General features: G+C 43.5%; 1 protein-coding gene across 1 annotated transcript in view; it reads right to left on the bottom strand.

Annotated features, from left to right (window-relative positions):
- Positions 1 to 18,418, bottom strand: part of LOC140408667 (protein transport protein Sec24D-like) — a 278,487-nt gene that overhangs the window by 75,472 nt on the left and 184,597 nt on the right. Inside the window, exons 11-13 of the mRNA XM_072496182.1 lie at positions 15,526 to 15,650; positions 6,677 to 6,868; positions 2,534 to 2,627 (exon numbers count right to left, since the gene is read on the bottom strand). Coding sequence (XP_072352283.1) covers positions 2,534 to 2,627; positions 6,677 to 6,868; positions 15,526 to 15,650 — 411 coding nt within the window. The remainder of the gene's footprint in view (positions 1 to 2,533; positions 2,628 to 6,676; positions 6,869 to 15,525; positions 15,651 to 18,418) is intronic.

The raw sequence follows: 18,418 nt of genomic DNA on the forward strand, positions 1-18,418 counted from the left end.
TACTAGTTGACTGCAGAGTGGATGGAGGTCTATGAGCCATACCAGGGTGCCAGTTTTCAACAATTGCCTGGATTAGGCAGGCGGCATTTGAAGAATTGCACCACTTGCCTGTACCAGTAATGCCAGGTTTGAACCATTTTTGAATTTGGGCCTCAAGTCACATAAAAATACAGGGAAATCTACTCGGTGACTGTGTTGTGCATTTCCTGCAGTCGTTCCTTTTATAACCACTGGTCATGCTGCTCAAGGCCTAATGTAAACGGGCAAGTTTTGTTATTTGGATTTAAAATTGCAAATGGAGCACTACCACCGGTTTAGGACCCTGATTTGCATATTTAAGTCACATATCTTGGGTGGGAATGCTGACTATCTCCTGTTAGAAACCTCAGCTGAAAAATGCATGGGGGGGGGGGGGGGGGATTCTTTTAAAAATAATCTGTCGACCATCCTGTTTTGCAGTATTAACTATTGGCAGGTCACAGTCCAAAATTGCCCATAATAACTTCTACAAAATTCACAAAGCTGTCAACAATTGACTGTGTGGAGATCTGCAAATTCCAAAAAAATGCTCATTCTAATTTAGTAAGAAAGTGCTGGTGTTTTTTCATTTCAAATTTCAACTGTGCATATCTGAGTCCTCAGCCAAAACCCGAAAAGATCTTGGCTGCTGTCATTTAAAAAAAAACAGAATCAGTGACGAACAAGAAGAACTTGGACCAAAGAAAACAGCAATCAGATCTTTCCACTTACTTAAAAGGTTATGAAGTTCACTTTTGCCTTCAGAGAATTAGTACTGACAACATTAATAAGGCAGTTGTGAATAGTTTTTCCAAGTGTATAATTATTAAGGAGTACTGGCACAATATATTCCCTTTTAATTCTGAAAACAGAGACCTTGCCTCTGGAAGGATCACCAGGTTAAGGATAGGGAACCTTAAAATGGGGGCTGTTCAAGTCCAATAAATCCATTGGGATAAACTAAAAATAAATAAGCACTTTGTTCATGTGATACTACATTTCAAGATAAGCTGACATTCTTTGCATTTACAAAGCCGACAGAAAAAGAGTGAGGCAACTCAACATATTTGTAATTAGCAGTATCTCGTTTTGCTAACAAAGATGTGCAAGTTAGGTGGGGTTACAGGGAGAGAGTGGGGGAGTGGGCCTAGGTAGCATCATACAGAATTGATGGGCCAAATGACCTCCTTCTGTACTGTAGGCTCTATCTATTTTATTTTTTTCTCAAAGATATATATGCAATTGATGTGGCAAGATCAAGAAACCAAAAGCATACAGTGATTTAGATTTATAGTTCACATTTCTAATATTCTGCTAGATTAATCGGTATAATTCCTTCATGTATTGTGGATGTCTTAACTCATCGGCAGTGATTAGACTGTGGAAAGACTAGACTCTGGGAGCCAAAAACAGGATAACTTATTCTATGTTGGGTCTGACTCATTTTTATATAACGACTGATGTAATCTAGTTAGTAATACTGTACTACAATCTTCACATTTTAGATTTTTAGCCAAAGTTTTTGGCGGTTTTCACCTCCAATTGGTAGGATCAATTTTAACTTCACTTGCCTATTGGACACCAGTGGCTAGATGGGTGGGGGCTTAACTAAACTTGGCCAGGTGAATAACCTCTGACTGTTCCCACCCTGAACCCAGTCAATTTTGACTTTCCCTTCTGAGCGGATGATCCAGGGTCTTCTCCCTACATTAGAACAACCCAGGATTGTTATTGCTGCATCCTTCTCCATCGCAGTCCAGGTAACTGGGATGGAGGCCATCCACCATTGCTCTGGTTCCCATGCGTCTGCCGACCTGTCAACTGTATGAGATACACAGGGAAGGTGCAGCCAACTGTGTCTCCAGTGGAGAGTGGATGGAGGTTAAGTCTGGTCAGGGCAGTGAAGATGGAAAATGGGGTGATGACTCATTACTTATGTTTGTCCAACAATTTAAGGCAAGATCGAAGAGGATAATCCAACACTGTGGGCATGATCAAACAGCCTCGTCACGTCTGGGTCGCCGGACAAGATCCAGATTTACATATTTAAGTGGGCCATTAGGCTAATTTAAATATGTTGGGTCTGCATTTCAAAATGGCACCCCAATCTCTTCCTGCACTAACGAATTGAGCTGAGCTCATCAGTGCAGGAAGTGAGGTAGGTGCGGCCTCGGCAGGGCGTTCCTGACCGAGGCCAGAAAACACAACAGAATCCCATTTGATAGCGGGGTCTTACTCGGCGCAGCAGGCAGCAAGAAAGACCCCTCTGTACCCTTCCAAATCAGGACTCTGTTTTTTGTGCGTTAAATCACGCCTTATAAATTGGTTCTAAAGTGGAATAATCTAAGTTATGTTCAGATTAATGTTAACTTATGACTTTGCTCATTGACCAAGATCTTAAAACCACATCAAATAGAAGTAAAACTAACAAGGTAGACCTTTGAGTTTGCTTTTTTGGTACAAGATCAGATATACATATTAAATACTGCCAGAATCACAAAAAAAAGCAACTAACCTTCAGAGCTTCTAGGCCAGCTTGGATAACTGGCGCAAAGACAGTTTCACTCTCACTGGTATCAGCAAACATTTCAGGGATCTGATCCAACAGGCTTTAGAAATAAAACAAGGTTAAAATTAATGTTCAGCATTTTTATTTGCATTCGCCCCTTTTGCTTCCACTGTTTCGTTTTGGATTTGGGTCTTCGTTGGGCTTTTGTTAAGGTTTACTTGTTACTCGAAGAATGCTACCAGAGACTGTTATTTGTAAAAATCATTCTTGTTTATTTAGAGATCACTAGTTATCTCAGTCCTCTACACAAGGGTTTCTTCTGCTTCCCACCAGATCTCAGTTACTTAGTTGTGTGACATTATATCGGAATTACATCAGTATCAGGTGCTCCTGATGTTAACCCTTTACTCTATATTCCCACTCCACCACAGCTCGATGACATGGATATGATCTCACTGGGGAACTTACAGACAGTCTCAGTTGCAGGAAGAATTCGGTACACCTTGTTCGGAAAATTCAGTCGTCTTAGTGCAATGTTGCCTTAGCAGGAGCAGTTGTGTAATATACCTTGGTTATTCTGGCACAGTTCTGCCATAACTTCTTTTCCTGACCTATTGAGACCCAGATTCACTTTTGTGCAGATCAGAATATATCTCCTTACGCAATGTTCTGGCCTCCAATAACATACTAGATCCCAATCAAAAAATTCCAAGTGTAGGGAAACCTTGCCATTGGTTCTATGTTTCTCCTGAACTCAACAAAAATGGCTAAGACCTCAAGGTGTGGCGGGTGGGATTTTACAGCCCCTCTGGCATATTCAAAGACGGGGGCAAGTAAAAGAAAATGGTTGGATAGCTCAGCCCTAAGCTGGATACCAACCCTCATATTATGGTGGGGGGCAGGGGGTGGGGTAAGGTGTCAGCCAGCCCGGGTGACCCAAGGCCTATTGAAGCTCTTAAATTGCCACTTAAAGGTCTGTTTCCATCTCCACCACCATATTACGGGTGGGAGGGGAAAGCAGAAGGAAAATAGCCAACCTGTTTTGTTGGCCAACTCGGTTTGTTCTCACTGGAACGCAGGAGGTTGAGGGGCGACCTGATAGAGGTATACAAAATTATGAGGGGCATAGACAGAGTGGATAGTCAGAGGCTTTTCCCCAGGGTAGAGGGGTCAATTACTAGGGGGCATAGGTTTAAGGTGAGAGGGGCAAGGTTTAGAGTAGATGTACGAGGCAAGTTTTTTACGCAGAGGGTAGTGGGTGCCTAGAACTCGCTACCGGAGGAGGTAGTGGAAGCAGGGACGATAGGGACATTTAAGGGGCATCTTGACAAATATATGAATAGGATGGGAATAGAAGGATACGGACCCAGGAAGTGTAGAAGATTGTAGTTTAGTCGGGCAGTATGGTCGGCACGGGCTTGGAGGGCCGAAGGGCCTGTTCCTGTGCTGTACATTTCTTTGTTCTTTGTTTGTTACTTTCCCTACTTGGTGTAAAAGGCAGGAAATGGTTGAGGATGGTGAGGGGAGTGGAGTTTCCTCTGCTCTTCGAGGGCATCTCCCTCAAGACGGTACCCCGAACTTTTGCTTCTCTCCATTCTCTTGAACAAGATCCCCCACCTCTCTCCATCCCTCATTGTGGGCCCCGACCAAAAACCCTGGACTAACTGTAAGTCTACAACCATCAATCTACTTCCTGGGCCTCCATTGTAGTTCCAGCAGTGGCCACTACAGAGTTTTGGTACTGCTGAGGCGACTCAGCTGCAGACCATTCAGATTGGCCAGCAGCTCTCATGGGGTTGAAGTCCCACTCAAGCCTTGTTAAGTCTGCCTCCAGCATCAGTTTATGCAGGGCAGTCCTTTTTTAAATTGGGTGGGCTCAAAACAGACTTTACTACCAGGTTGGGGGCGGAGTGGGGTGGTGCGTGGGATGGCGAGACCTACATCTACAAGCCCTGGTGTCAGATTTGAACCCATAATGTTCTAAATTTGAAGTAGGTTCAACACCAACAGAGCCAAGCTGGTACTTCGAATGTAACACACCTCTGCCCAATTTAAAATGCTTTCTGCAGTATACCTGGGAAGCAGTTTACATGGGACTGAAGTACAGTAGCTAGAACAAAAGGGCCAATTTTGTGCAAACAGGAGGAGGTTGTAGGTGCTAAAGCAGTGTTTTTGTCATTTTTAAAGGGCGATAAGTCACAGGCTGTTTCTCTGCAATTTTCTGCAATATTCTCCCTGTGAGTCAGTGCCCCTTGGAAGCATTGGATCAGCCCTATAATATCATTAGGGGCATAACTATTTTGTTGCCTTCGGAATGGACAATAATTATCTAATTTGAAGAAAAGGTTTACAAGCTAAATCCTTTGGACAGCCTACTGGATTTTTAACCTAGGCCCTTCATCTCTCAAAATCATAGACTATAGCACGACTAGAAATTATGGGGTTGACAGTTCCACTGAACTCGACTGTAAGTCTGGCAGGAACCCAGCAGAACCATTCACACGTGTAATTTGAGAATATGGGTAGCAGAGGATAAAATGTGTGCAACATCCAATAAATATTGAAAAATAACCAGCATATTGTACGCATTTTACATATATTCATTTTCAGATAATGGAGATATTTGCCAGTTTGTCTTTCTCTGATCAAGTTTATCTATTTGTTTGGATTGTTAAAGGGTTCAAATTGTGTCATTTCAAAGTATTGATAAAACAGTAGTACAGACAATGTTTGTAATTAAACAGCAGAGTCAAAACAAAAACAAAATTACAGATCATCAGTCTATTATTCTTGATTTTGTCAATATGACTTGGCCTGATTTCCTGTTGTGCTGAATGCATGAAATTGTCATATTTTATATTTTTTTCAGTAATATTTCTAAAATCTAGGTTAAGATGCATACAGACAACATGACTGCTAGAACTATGATTAAAGTATCGTAAAAGTGAGATAATCATTGATTTGCAGGTGAAGTGTTCTGCTAATATATCTTGAGAACCATTTACTTGTTTACAGATAGCTAGCTAATTGAAGAAACAAAAGAATGCATAAGCTTTGCGTACAGATGATGTAGTTAATGGGAGAAGCCAGATCAGTCTGAAAGGTTAATTGGTCCTAGAACTCTCATCTGAAAAGTGGTGTTTCAGTTTGGTCCTGAAAGATTCTCGCTCTAAAAATCTGCACAGAAGCAAGTAGAAACCTGGTGATTAACTTTATTCAGGAGTTGTATTTGAAATATATTCGCTTGCTTAATTGGGATATAGTGGCAGGTTTAGGAAAAATGTTAAGGTTTTCTCTTTTACTTAAGAACTGCTGTAACTGTTATCTGAAAAGCTGTTTCTTTGTTGCTGATATGGTTAATTCATAGATCATAGATTATCATAGAATTTAGTGCAGAAGGAGGCCATTCGGCCCATCGAGTCTGCACCGGCTCTTGGAAAGAGCACCCTACCCAAGGTCAACACCTCCACCCTATCCCCATAACCCAGTAACCCCACCCAACACTAATGGCAATTTTGGACACGAAGGGCAATTTATCAATCCACCTAACCTGCACATCTTTGGACTGTGGGAGGAAACGGGAGCACCCGGAGGAAACCCACGCACACACGGGGAGGATGTGCAGACTTCGCACAGAGAGTGACCCAAGCCGGAATCGAACCTGGGACCCTGGAGCTGTGAAGCAATTGTGCTATCCACAATGCTACCGTGTTGCCCAGAAAATCTCATCAAAGGGCTCGTCCGGGATGCTCAGGCCAAGAAGGATTCCTGCAGCAGGTAACTCACATATTAACTCCCCAAACCCATCACAAAGCAAAAGTCAGGAGTGTGATAGGTAATGCTCCACTTGCCCGGATGAGCAGCTCCAAGAACACTCAAGAAGCTCCACACAAATTTGGTGTTTAAATTAAAGTTTGCTTTAACACTAATGATGCATTTGGGTCAATGTTATGACTCCTGTGGTGCTGTAACATTTCCTCACAGTTTTACAAATTGCAAACAGTTTGAAACAATATCCAAAGCAGAACATGATTTTTATGGCACTTTCTATCAGCATTCATTTTCTACAAATAACACACTGGTAAATTTGAAAAAATGAAATAATGACAAATGCAACAAGTACTAATGATTGTTACAGTTTTTTCTTACTTGTTAATAACGGGTCGGGAATCTTGGACATCGACAAGGAAGCCATCCAGAAGAGGAACAAACATCTCTCCAACATCTGACACCACCAACATCTGTGGCTGTGCAAGGCTGCTCTTCAGATTGTAGAAATGAAGAACCTTGTTGTAAGTGACAAAACCAACTCTAATGGCAGAGCTCTCTGCTTGATCTTCCCTGTAAAATGGTTTGGAAAAGAAAGGGGAGATTGATAATACTTACCAAATTAAAAAGCCAGCTAACAACATGATGAATTCTAGGTTGAATCACATAAGCCTCACACTTCTGCTCTGTGAAGCAAAGCTGCAGATTAAAGTTACATTGGTGCTGCCATAATATTGGCAGACTAGAATATAGGAAAAGCAATTTCTACAATAATAAATTGAATTTATGTAACGCCTTTATTACAATAAGATGTCTCAATGTACTTAACCGCTAATAATGCAACATAGAGTAGTCCTGGCAGATTTCTTAGCTTCTATTGAGAACTAGAATTAATGGTAATTTGACCTGAAATATACATTCAAATATGAAACCGAATAATTGCAGAGCCTGTCGTGATATGACCGTTTGTCAATTCTGCAAATAGTCACAGAAATACTAGCAGCAATAACAGCAGCAGGAACTTCAATTATGTATCAGTTGGATAACGAACTGGCGAACCGATAGAAGTCAGAGAGTGGTGGTGGATGGAAAATATTCAGCCTGGATCCCAGTTACCAGTGGCGTACCGCAGGGATCAGTTCTGGGTCCTCTGCTGTTTGTGATTTTCATTAATGACTTGGATGAGGGAGTTGAAGGGTGGGTCAGTAAATTTGCAGACGATACGAAGATTGGTGGAGTTGTGGATAGTAAGGAGGGCTGTTGTCGGCTGCAAAGAGACATAGATAGGATGCAGAGCTGGGCTGAGAAGTGGCAGATGGAGTTTAACCCTGAAAAGTGTGAGGTTGTCCATTTTGGAAGGACAAATATGAATGCGGAATACAGGGTTAATGGTAGAGTTCTTGGCAATGTGGAGGAGCAGAGAGATCTTGGGGTCTATGTTCATACATCTTTGAAAGTTGCCACTCAAGTGGATAGAGCTGTGAAGAAGGCCTATGGCGTGCTTGCGTTCATTAACAGAGGGATTGAATTTAAGAGCCGTGAGGTGATGATGCAGTTGTACAAAACTTTGGTAAGGCCACATTTGGAGTACTGTGTACAGTTCTGGTCGCCTCATTTTAGGAAGGATGTGGAAGCTCTGGAAAAGGTGCAAAGAAGATTTACCAGGATGTTGCCTGGAATGGAGAGTAGGTCTTACAAGGAAAGGTTGAGGGTGCTAGGCCTTTTCTCATTAGAGCGGAGAAGGATGAGGGGCGACTTGGTAGAGGTTTATAAGATGATCAGGGGAATAGATAGAGTAGACAGTCAGAGACTTTTTCCCCGGGTGGAAGAAACCATTACAAGGGGACATAAATTTAAGGTGAAAGGTGGAAGATATAGGAGGGATATCAGAGGTAGGTTCTTTACCCAGAGAGTAGTGGGGGCATGGAATGCACTGCCTGTGGAAGTAGTTGAGTCGGAAACATTAGGGACCTTCAAGCAGCTATTGGATAAGTACATGGATTACGGTAAAATGATATAGTGTAGATTTATTTGTTCTTAAGGGCAGCACGGTAGCATTGTGGATAGCACAATTGCTTCACAGCTCCATGGTCCCAGGTTCGATTCCGGCTTGGGTCATTGTCTGTGCGGAGTCTGCACGTCCTCCCCGTGTCTGCGTGGGTTTCCTCCGGGTGCTCCGGTTTCCTCCCACAGTCCAAAGATGTGCGGGTTAGGTGAATTGGCCAATGATAAATTGCCCTTAATGTCCAAATTGTTGGGTGGAGGTGTTGAGTTTGGGTAGGGTGCTCTTTCCAAGAGCCGGTGCAGACTCAAGGGGCCGAATGGCCTCCTTCTGCACTGTAAATTCAATGATAATCTATGATTAATCTAGGACAAAGGTGCGGCACAACATCGTGGGTCGAAGGGCCTGTTCTGTGCTGTATTTTCTATGTTCTATGTTCTATGTATCATCTTCAATAAAGAAAAATGTCCAAATTTGCTTCGCAGAATCACAGCAAATTAAATGGATGCCAACCCATAGGAGGAAATATTAAGAAGGATAACCAATAGTTGGGTCACAAAACACCAGGGACAGATTTTTGTCAAGGAAATGAGTAATGAGAGTTAGATAGTTCCCAATTCTGCCAAATATCCTCGGTCAAAAGCCCCGCATTTGCCATTTTTCATTCAAGGGGTCTACCAGTTCCGGAGTCAGGCAACGGAGGCAGGTGGATGGCCTATCTGTTTGCTGGGATATCGACGCAGTTGTAATCATGAATAACAGGCCCTCAAGCCCTAACCCTCCCAACACTACCCCACCCGCCCGCCTTTAGCCATCCATCCATGGGGCAGCACGGTGGCAAGTGGTTAGCACTGAGGTCCCAGGTTTGATCCCAGCCCTGGGATACTGACTGTGCGAAGTTTGCACATCCTCCCCGTATTTGCGTGAGTTTCGCCCCCACAACTCAAAAGATATTCAAGGGTAGGTAGATTGGCCACGGTAAATTGCCCATTAATTGGAAAAAATGAATCGGGTACTCGAAAATTTAAAAAAAACATCCACCCATGAATCCTCACATCGCCAATGCCAATATCCCAGCAAACAGACCAAGGATTCACTATGAGGCCATCTGGAAAAACAGATGTCTGGTAAACTATTCTTACTGCTTCTGTGGATACGGCTGTCAGTACGCCTCACCAAATGGCTGAGCTCCAAGAATGGCTATTTCACTTAGTTCAGCAGGCAACATTAATGCAGCTTGCAGGGGTATGATAGTTTTTGTGTTATTGACATCTTTATTATCATGTAATAGCCTGAGTTTTTGAATGGCTGAGATGGGTAAGAGGGGTAATGCATGTCAAGGAAATGTTGAATGACTGGTCTGTTAGTTCCCAATTTGCGACTAGGGTTCTGTAGTGGTTCATGATTCCTCGGAGGTGATTCCTCTCAACAAATAAAATGAGAACGCTTCCATTAAAATTCCAGGGAGGGGCATTTGAAATGTCCACCCCCCAATGGGGCTGGCAATGCTGGGTGCAGGCTAGCTACCTGCACCCTTATCCTGAAATAGTAAAAACTGATGGAAATGAGAATGGGGGTGCAAATCTTGGAATCAAGCCCCATCACCATTTGATAGGTCTCCTGACTCGGCCCAATTCCATGAAAATCTGAGCCCAGTTTAAGCAGGATCTTAAGAAAGTCAAGAACATGGAGAGATTAAACAAAGGTATTCCAGATTTTAGGGCCTAGGTAATTGAAGAACAAAGAACAAAGAAAAGTACCGCAGAGGAACAGGCCCTTCGGCCCTCCAAGCCTGTGCGATCATGATGTCCCACCTAAAAGAAAATCTTCTCCCCTTATTCAATCCATGTCCCTCTATTTCCTCCCTATTCATGTACCCATCCAGATGCCTCTTAAATATTGCTAATGTGCCTGCTTCCACCACATCCTCTGGCAGCGCATTCCAGGCACCCACCATTCTCTACATAAAAAAATTGCCACACACATCTCCCTTATGGCACGGTAGCACAGTGGTTAGCACTGTTGCTTCACAGCGCCAGGGTCCCAGGTTCAATTCCAGGCATGGGTCACTGTCTGTGCGGAGTCTGCACGTTCTCCGTGTCTGCATGGATTTCCTCCGGGTGCTCCAGTTTCCACCCCCAGGTCCCTCAGCATGGTAATGTTCCCAAGGGTTCTGCCATTTACAGTATAATTCAGACTGGAACGAGGGAGATTGAGGGGTGACCTGATAGAGGTCTACAAAATTATGAAGGACATAGACAGAGTGGATAGTCAGAAGCTTTTTCCCAGGGTAGAGGGTCAATTACTAGTGGGCATAGGTTTAAGGTGTAAGGGGCAAGGTTTAGAGGAGATGTACGAGGTAAGTTTTTTACACAAGAGGGTAGTGGGTGCCTGGAACTCGCTGCCGGAGGAGGTGGTGGAAGCAGGGACGATAGTGACATTTAAGGGGCATCTTTACAAATACATGAATAGGATTGGAATAGAGGGATACGGACCCAGGAAATGTAGAAGATTTTAGTTTAGACGGGCAGCATGGTCGGCACTGGCTTGGAGGGCCGAAGGGCCTGTTCATGTGCTGTACATTTCTTTGTTCTTTGACCTCGATTTGTTCCTCCAAAATGCATCACCTCGCATTTGTCTGGATTAAACTCCATCTGCCATTTCTGTGCCCAAGTCTCCAATCTATCTATATCCTGTTGTATCCTCTGACAATCCTCAGCAGTATCAATAACTCCGCCAATCACCAATTATGGGGTGAGGGGGAAAGAGATATTTCCAAACAATAGAGTCAGAGTAATGAAGAACTTGGGGGAGAATTGTGCAGCCAGGTGAAACCTGATAGACTTGTGGCTAGACAATGGGGGGTGTACGTTCTTTTCACTAAACTGCACATTTGACTCTATGTGTTGCTTCATTGAATGTAGGGCAATATGTTTATTGATCTTTATGCAGTTTTCTACTTTCATGTTTTCATATTGCTTTCTATGGTACCATAAGCTGGTGCATTCTGTTGAGCTCAAGCTCCTAGCACAATACTAAAGCAAATCACAAGGAAAATAGCATTTTCAGTAAAATGGAAGATTAAAAAGGCGTAAAGAGAATATAAAAAAGTTGAGCAGATAATAGAAAAAGTAAATACTAAGACCTTTAATACGAACACTAAATTATTTAAAATATTAGAAAGAGGAACTGTTTCGAAAAATAGCAGACCTCAAGGTAAATAAATACTTGGAACCTATTAGCATGCACACTATGGTTATTGAAGGAAGTAAAAACAAGAAGCTCACCTATAATTTATAATCCTCATAAATACACATTGGACAATTGGACTGGAAGTTATAATAATAATAAAATAATTATAATCATTATTGTCTCAAGTTGGCATGCAATTACTGTGAAAAGCCCCTAGTTGTCAAATTCCGGCGCCTGGTCGGGAACACAGAGCGAGAATTCAGAATATCCAAATTACCCAACAGTCTTTCAGGACTTGTGGGAAGAAACCGGAGCACCCGGAGGAAACCCATGCAGATACTGGGAGAATGTGCACATTCCACACGGACAGTGACTCAAGCCGGGAATCGAACCTAGGACCCTGGCACTGTGAAGCAACTGTGCTAACCACTGTGCTACCATACTGCCCCATAAGCAGACAGTAGGCGGGATCTACCGGCAGTGTTGTGCTTGTCCCGACGTGAACCCCAGAGCCCTATGGGCACTGACCGCGAAGGGGCGCTGTATGCCACCCCAGACCCAACGATGGCGGTCACCAGCTCCTCAGAGTTCCACCCCTCTAACAACGGGGCTTCTTGCAGGCAGCACCCAGTTCAGTGCGGTACAGCAGGGCACGTGCCGCCAACAAGTGCGCCGGGGCACATGCCACAGGACACCCGCCAGGGACATCTTCGGCCATTGGATGTGGTAAGCAGCTGGCTGCCTCCACCTCTGATGTGCATCCTGGGGATACACCTAGACGCAGCGGTAGAGCTAGGAAGGCTAAGCATCTTGAGGATCACTGCGAGAGAACTGGGAGGGGAAAAGAGGGTAGGTATAGGGTAAGGGGGGGGGTGGGGGGGGGGGGGGGAGTCTGCATTGGGGGGGGAAAGAGGTTGGAGGAGACTGTGGGAGGGTTGGGAAAGGGAGTGGCACCATTTGGAGTGGGGCAGTGGTGGACACTCGGTGGAACCCATTAAAATATCTGCAACCTTGACCAGTATGATGCCTCTGGCACTTTCTTCTTTCTTTGGTTATGCGGGCCGAGCCCCAATCCCATGCCTTATCTCCCTGGACATGGGGGTCCTGGACTCCTGCCGTTCCTCCCCCCCACCCCCCACCATGTGCAGGTGATGGGTGTGAGTGAACACTCAGCAGAGAGGCAGGGCTCAGATTATGGCATAGATTGAGGAGCACCAATGCTCAGCTCTCTGCAGGTTATCATCACACCCCTTCCCTCGACAGTGACCGGACACAGTCCCATCACCCTGGAGTGATGTTGTGCAGGTCCTCTGGGGCATCCTAGTGATGGCAGAGAATCCTGCTGCCTGGGAATCTTGTTGGGCTTGGTCCATGTCAAAGTTTATATAGTTTGCTGCCCAGGAAAACAGTACATCCATAACTTTGCAGATACACTTGTGGGCTGTAGCTTGTGAGATGCCACACAGGTCCCCGGTCAAGCCCAGGAATAATCCTGTGGTGTAAACATTCAGAGCAGCAGTGACCTTGACAGCCACTGGGAGTGGGTATCCTCCTCCTCCATGTGGTGGCAAGTCCGCAAGGACATGGCACAGGTGCCGCACCGTCCTCTTGTTAAGGCGGAGCTTTCTGTGGCACGCGCTGTCCATTATCTGTTCGAAGACCAGTGTCACCAGTACACCTTGGGCAGTCGCCGGCCTCTCCCTCTGGGTCCCTCCCTGGCCTGATGGTCGGCCTAGTCCTCAGGGTGCGGGACAGGGCCCAAAACATGGGCTCCTGCCTTGAGTCTCTTTCAACGCTGCTGCCGCTGCCTTTTCCAGTGTCTGGCCTGCCAGCAGCGCCACTAGGGCAAGTTCCCCGGGGTCCAAAATATCCTCCATAACATCTGTAAGGAATTGGGAGAGGGTGTGAGACTAGCAACGTGTTCCACCCCGGGACCCTCCAGTCCCCCCCATTGCCAATCCCCGCCACCCCGGCACACCCTGACAACACACCCCCGGCCACAGCCTGCTCAACGGACCGCAACCCTGCACCCTAGACACCCGCACGTAACGTTACTTGGACCGGAGATGGGTCCCTTCCCTGGTGCACTCACCCACATCCCGGCCGCGGTAATATCCCCAGTGCAGGGGCCCAGCCCCTGAATGTTCGGATGTTGGCTGCTGCATCCATGGTGTTGCTTCCTGCAGTGTTCAGGCACAGTGTTCAACCATCATGGTCTGATTGGGATGCTACACAATAACCCCCATATGTTACGTGGCATGCCTAAGGGGAGCGGGCCGATTAGATCGTGACCAGATCAGCGCCCAGTGCGGGTCTCGCTTTTGGCCTCTCCCACTATTTAATGGCCTCACCCGCTCTCACTTAAGCACAATGCAACCATTAAATCGCGCCCTCTAAGTGTGGGCGAAACCAATGAGAAACTCCCCAGGGTCCAAAAAAGTGACTTAAGTGTCATTTAATAGTGGTGGGTAACTCAAACCTGCCACAAATGAACTTGTACCTTTTTCCATTAAATTCTGCCAAATGTATCACCTTCATTCAAGAAGGAATAATAATAATCTTTTATTGTCACAAGTATGAAGTTACTGTGAAAACCCCTAGTCACCACATTCCGCCGCCTGTTCGGCTAAGCCGGTACGGGAATTGAACCTGTGCTGCTGGCCTTGTTCTGCATCACAAACCAGTTGTCTAGCCCGAACAGGTGGACAATATTTTTAACTATGGACCAGTTATTTTAATATCAGTTGCAAGATAACTCGAAGTGTTCATAATTCAAGGTAAAATTACTGAGCATTTAGAAAGACACGGGTTAATGAAGGATAGCCAATAGAATTTGTTAAAGGCAAGCTGTAATAAGAGTACTGGCACCACAACAAATATTCCATCATAGACAGGCAAGGCGTGGGCCATATCATCAGAGATTGATTGCATTAGATGCTGTGTTTATGGATTCTCAGAAGGCTTTTGATAGGATGTGCAGGTTGGGTAGATTGCCCCTCAGTGTCCAAAGATTTACAGGTTAGGTGAGCTTAAGAGGTTATAGGGTTAGGGTGGGGGCGTGGGCCTAGGTAATGTGCTCTTTTGGAGGGTCGGTGCAAACTTTAGGAGTTGAATGGCCTCCTTCTGCACTGTAAGAATTCTATGGATGTCTTGCAAGAGGCTTGTTAGAAAATCTCAGTTATATAGTGTAAGGAGAAAGGTAGCAGCATGGATTGTAAGTTGCCTGAAATAGAAGAGAGTTAGGATAAATGGGACTTGATCTGTGATAGTGATAGTTTCTGACAACACAAAAGTCAGAGGTTTGGTAAAGTGCGAGGAGGTCTTTAAAAGAAGCAATGGAGAAGGTGCAAAAATTAATTATACGGATGATAGCAGAACTGAGAGGTGATAACTATCAGAAAAGAGTGAACAGTCTGGGCTTCTCAATAAGGTTGAGATGCCATATTCAAAATTGTGAAGGGGTTTGATAGGATAAACATAGAAATGTTTCCACTTGTGGGAGTGTTCAAAACTAAAAGTCATAAATGGAAGACAGTCACTAAAATCTAAAATAAGGAATTCAGGACATTTATTTTAGATAGTGATGAGTGAAAATGCAGAACTTGCCTTAACCTGAAGTAACAAATAACATGTGTGAATTTAAGGGGAAGCTAAGTGAGGAAGAAAGCAACAGAAGATTATGCTGACAGGGTTAGGTGAAGTAGAGTAAAAGGAGCATAAACACCAGCAGAGATTAACTGGGTTGAAAGGTGTGTTTCTGTGCTATAATTACTTTGTAATCTATGCAATAACAATGCATAGCCAATTGAGTATACCACTATAGCAATTGTCATCTGAGCTTTGGCTAAATTTCTCGATTAATCTTTTACCTAATATGAGCTGGAAAACTTTCACTGAAACAATAGTAGTCATTGAAAGCAGGTCATAAAAATGCTACTGAAAGTGATAGCTGGCTGGCATAGTTAACTATAATAATTGATAAACATATGGTGCCTTTGAGTGCATCATGATTTTCCAGTATGTTCAACATTCTTACCTTGGTAATTTATCGAGCAGGGTCTTAAGCTCCTCACATATTAGTTTGACACATCCAATTTTGATATTGCTATATGACACATCAATCATGAAGATGAAAGCTGGTGGATTAGGAGGCTTGCTGTTCTGTAAAGGAAAATAATTTGTGAACAAGGTGGGCTCCCTGGCGACAGGGGTGGGGGGAGGGGGGGGGGGAGCTTTCCAGATCTCTGCTGACGTCAATGGAGGAAGGATGTTGAATTAGTCTACCATTAATGTTAATTAAGGAAAACTGCTTCTCTTTGATAAAACACAGTTTAACTGGTCATTTGTCTCACTTGTATCTTTCATGCAGCCTTGCTGGGTGAAAATTGACTGTTGTGCTTGCCTACATGGCAACAGTGATTTAGGTTCAAATTTCTTCTGAAACAGTTTGGCGCATCCAAAGTATGTGATAAACCACCTTATTTATGCAACAGCTTCCTTTCTTTAAAGAGGTCTTGTGGCCTTGTGTTAGTTACCAGCTTATGACCTACAAATGAAAATCTCTGCAGCAATAAATCTCATGTTGCAATCTATTATTGACATGTCTGGGTCTTTCATACCAGTTCCACCTGAATTGGATCTTTCAATGGGTCGGCTGTTAATTGCTGTAAATAAGTGCCATACACTTTAGTTAGCATGTTTTCATTTACTTCAGATGTAATTTTGGAAATGGTTTCCAACTTCATTTAACATTTAGCTTCAATAAATTATGCACCCAAAAACAAAGAGATAAAGACACAGACAACTGAATGTTCTATTTCGTAAAGCAACACAAACAGCATGAAGTTGAATGATCCTTCCAATGGCAGAACATGTAAAATGTACTCAACATGAAACAAAATCCACTGTGGTGACTATGGACACTCCTGGCACACCACACAATAGAACACCCTGACTTTGGTGATCCAGTGAATAGACTCATAAAATAGTACAGCACAGAAAAAGGCCATCGGACCATCTGCACTGGTGCTTTCAAGGAGAAAGTCAGTTAGTTCTATTCCCTTTCTTTTTCTCCACAAACCTGCATTTTCTTTGTACTCAAATATTTATCCAATTCCCTTTTGAAAGTTATTATAAAATCGGTTCCCACCACCATATCAGGCAGTGCATTCTAAATCCTAACCATTCATTATGTTAAAAATATCCTTCATGTGGTTTCTGGTACATTTCGCAATCACCTTAAATTTGTGTACTTTCACTATTGACACCAACCATTTTTCTTTACTCACTCTTTTTGAATTTTTCAGGATTTTGAACTGCTCTGTAGAATCTCCTCATAGTCTTTTCTGCTCAAAAGAGAACAACTACAGCTTCTCCTGTCAATCTATGCATCTGCAATTCCTGATCCCTGGAACTGCCCTCGTAAATCTCACATATGCCATCTCCAAAGCTTTCAAGCCTTTTCTAAGTGTGGTGCTCAGAATTGGACACAATACACCATCTGGATCAGAACTGCTGATTTTCTTTTTAAATATTGGTTTAGCATCTGAGGATGCTCTGATGAAAGAAGAGTGGAAATTGCAACAGCACTAGCGATAACTTTCCAATCCTTCTTAAATACAGGAGTTGTGGCAGAGGACTGGAGAACTGTAAATGTCACGCCCTTGCTCAAAAATAGGTGCAAGGAGAATATGGCAAATCACTTTAACCTAGGTGGCAGCAAGCCTTTATAAACAATAATCCAGGGCAAAATTAACATTCACTTGCACAAGGATGGATGAATGAAGGAAAGCCAGCATAAGGAAAGCCAGGATTTGTTCAATAAAAATCATGTTTAACTAACCTGACTTGAGTTTTTTGATCAGGTAATGCATTTGATGCAGTGCATTTGACTTCAAAAATACATTTAATAAAGTGCTACATGTTAGGCTTACCAGCAAAGTTAGACAATAGTAATATGGATATAATATTGACTGAGGTACAGGAAACAAAGAATAGTAGTAAACAGTTTATTTGGACTGGGAGAACGTGTTCAATTGTGTTCCCCAGGTGCTGGGGTTGTTTATCTTGATCTATTTTAATGACATAGATTGGATCTACAGGGCACAATTTAAACATTTGAAGGTGACTTCGGAACTTAAAGTATTGTGAACTGTAATTCTGAATTGTGAGGAAGACAGTGAAGAGGACATGGATAGGCTGGTGGAATGGGCGGGTAGGTGGCAGATAACATTTAATGCAGAGAAATGTGAAGTGATACATTTTGGTAAGAAGAATGAGGAAAGGTAATACAAACTAAAGTGTACAATTCTAAAGGGGATGTCAGAATGGAAAGACCGAGGGGTATGTGTGAACAAATCATTGAAGGTGGCAGGGCAGATTGAGAAAGTGGTCAAAAAGGCGGCTAGAATCCTGAGTTTTATAAATTAATGCATAAGTACAAAAATAAGGGAATTATGGCAAACCTTCATAAAACACTGGTTCAGCCGCAACTGGAGTATTATGTTCAATTCTGAGTTTTGTAACTTGGGAAAAATGTGAAGACTTTAGAGAGCATGGGGAATAGTTTTACAAGGATTCTTCCAGGGATAAGGAACTTCAGTTATGAGAATAGATTGGAGAAGCTCGGACCGTTTTCCTTACAGAAGATTGAGAGGAGATTTTATATAAGTGTTCGAAATCATTGCAGCCTAAGTAGTTTTCTTAAAGGTTTGATTGCTTTAATGGACTACAGACTGAAGTTATGAATAGTTAACTAGCTGCTATGCAAGCTCAGACTGTTCTCATGCAATTTCAGACAGATGCAGCATGGCTGCAAATTCTAGTGCTCAAACGGACTTCGAGGATATCATGCAGTCTATCCTCAAACAGATCAATAGGATTGGTGAGGCACTACCCTGGGAGAGTGGCAGTGGTTCCATGGAACAAAA

This window comes from Scyliorhinus torazame, chromosome 3, assembly GCF_047496885.1.
Source record: "Scyliorhinus torazame isolate Kashiwa2021f chromosome 3, sScyTor2.1, whole genome shotgun sequence".
Lineage (NCBI taxonomy): Eukaryota > Metazoa > Chordata > Chondrichthyes > Carcharhiniformes > Scyliorhinidae > Scyliorhinus > Scyliorhinus torazame.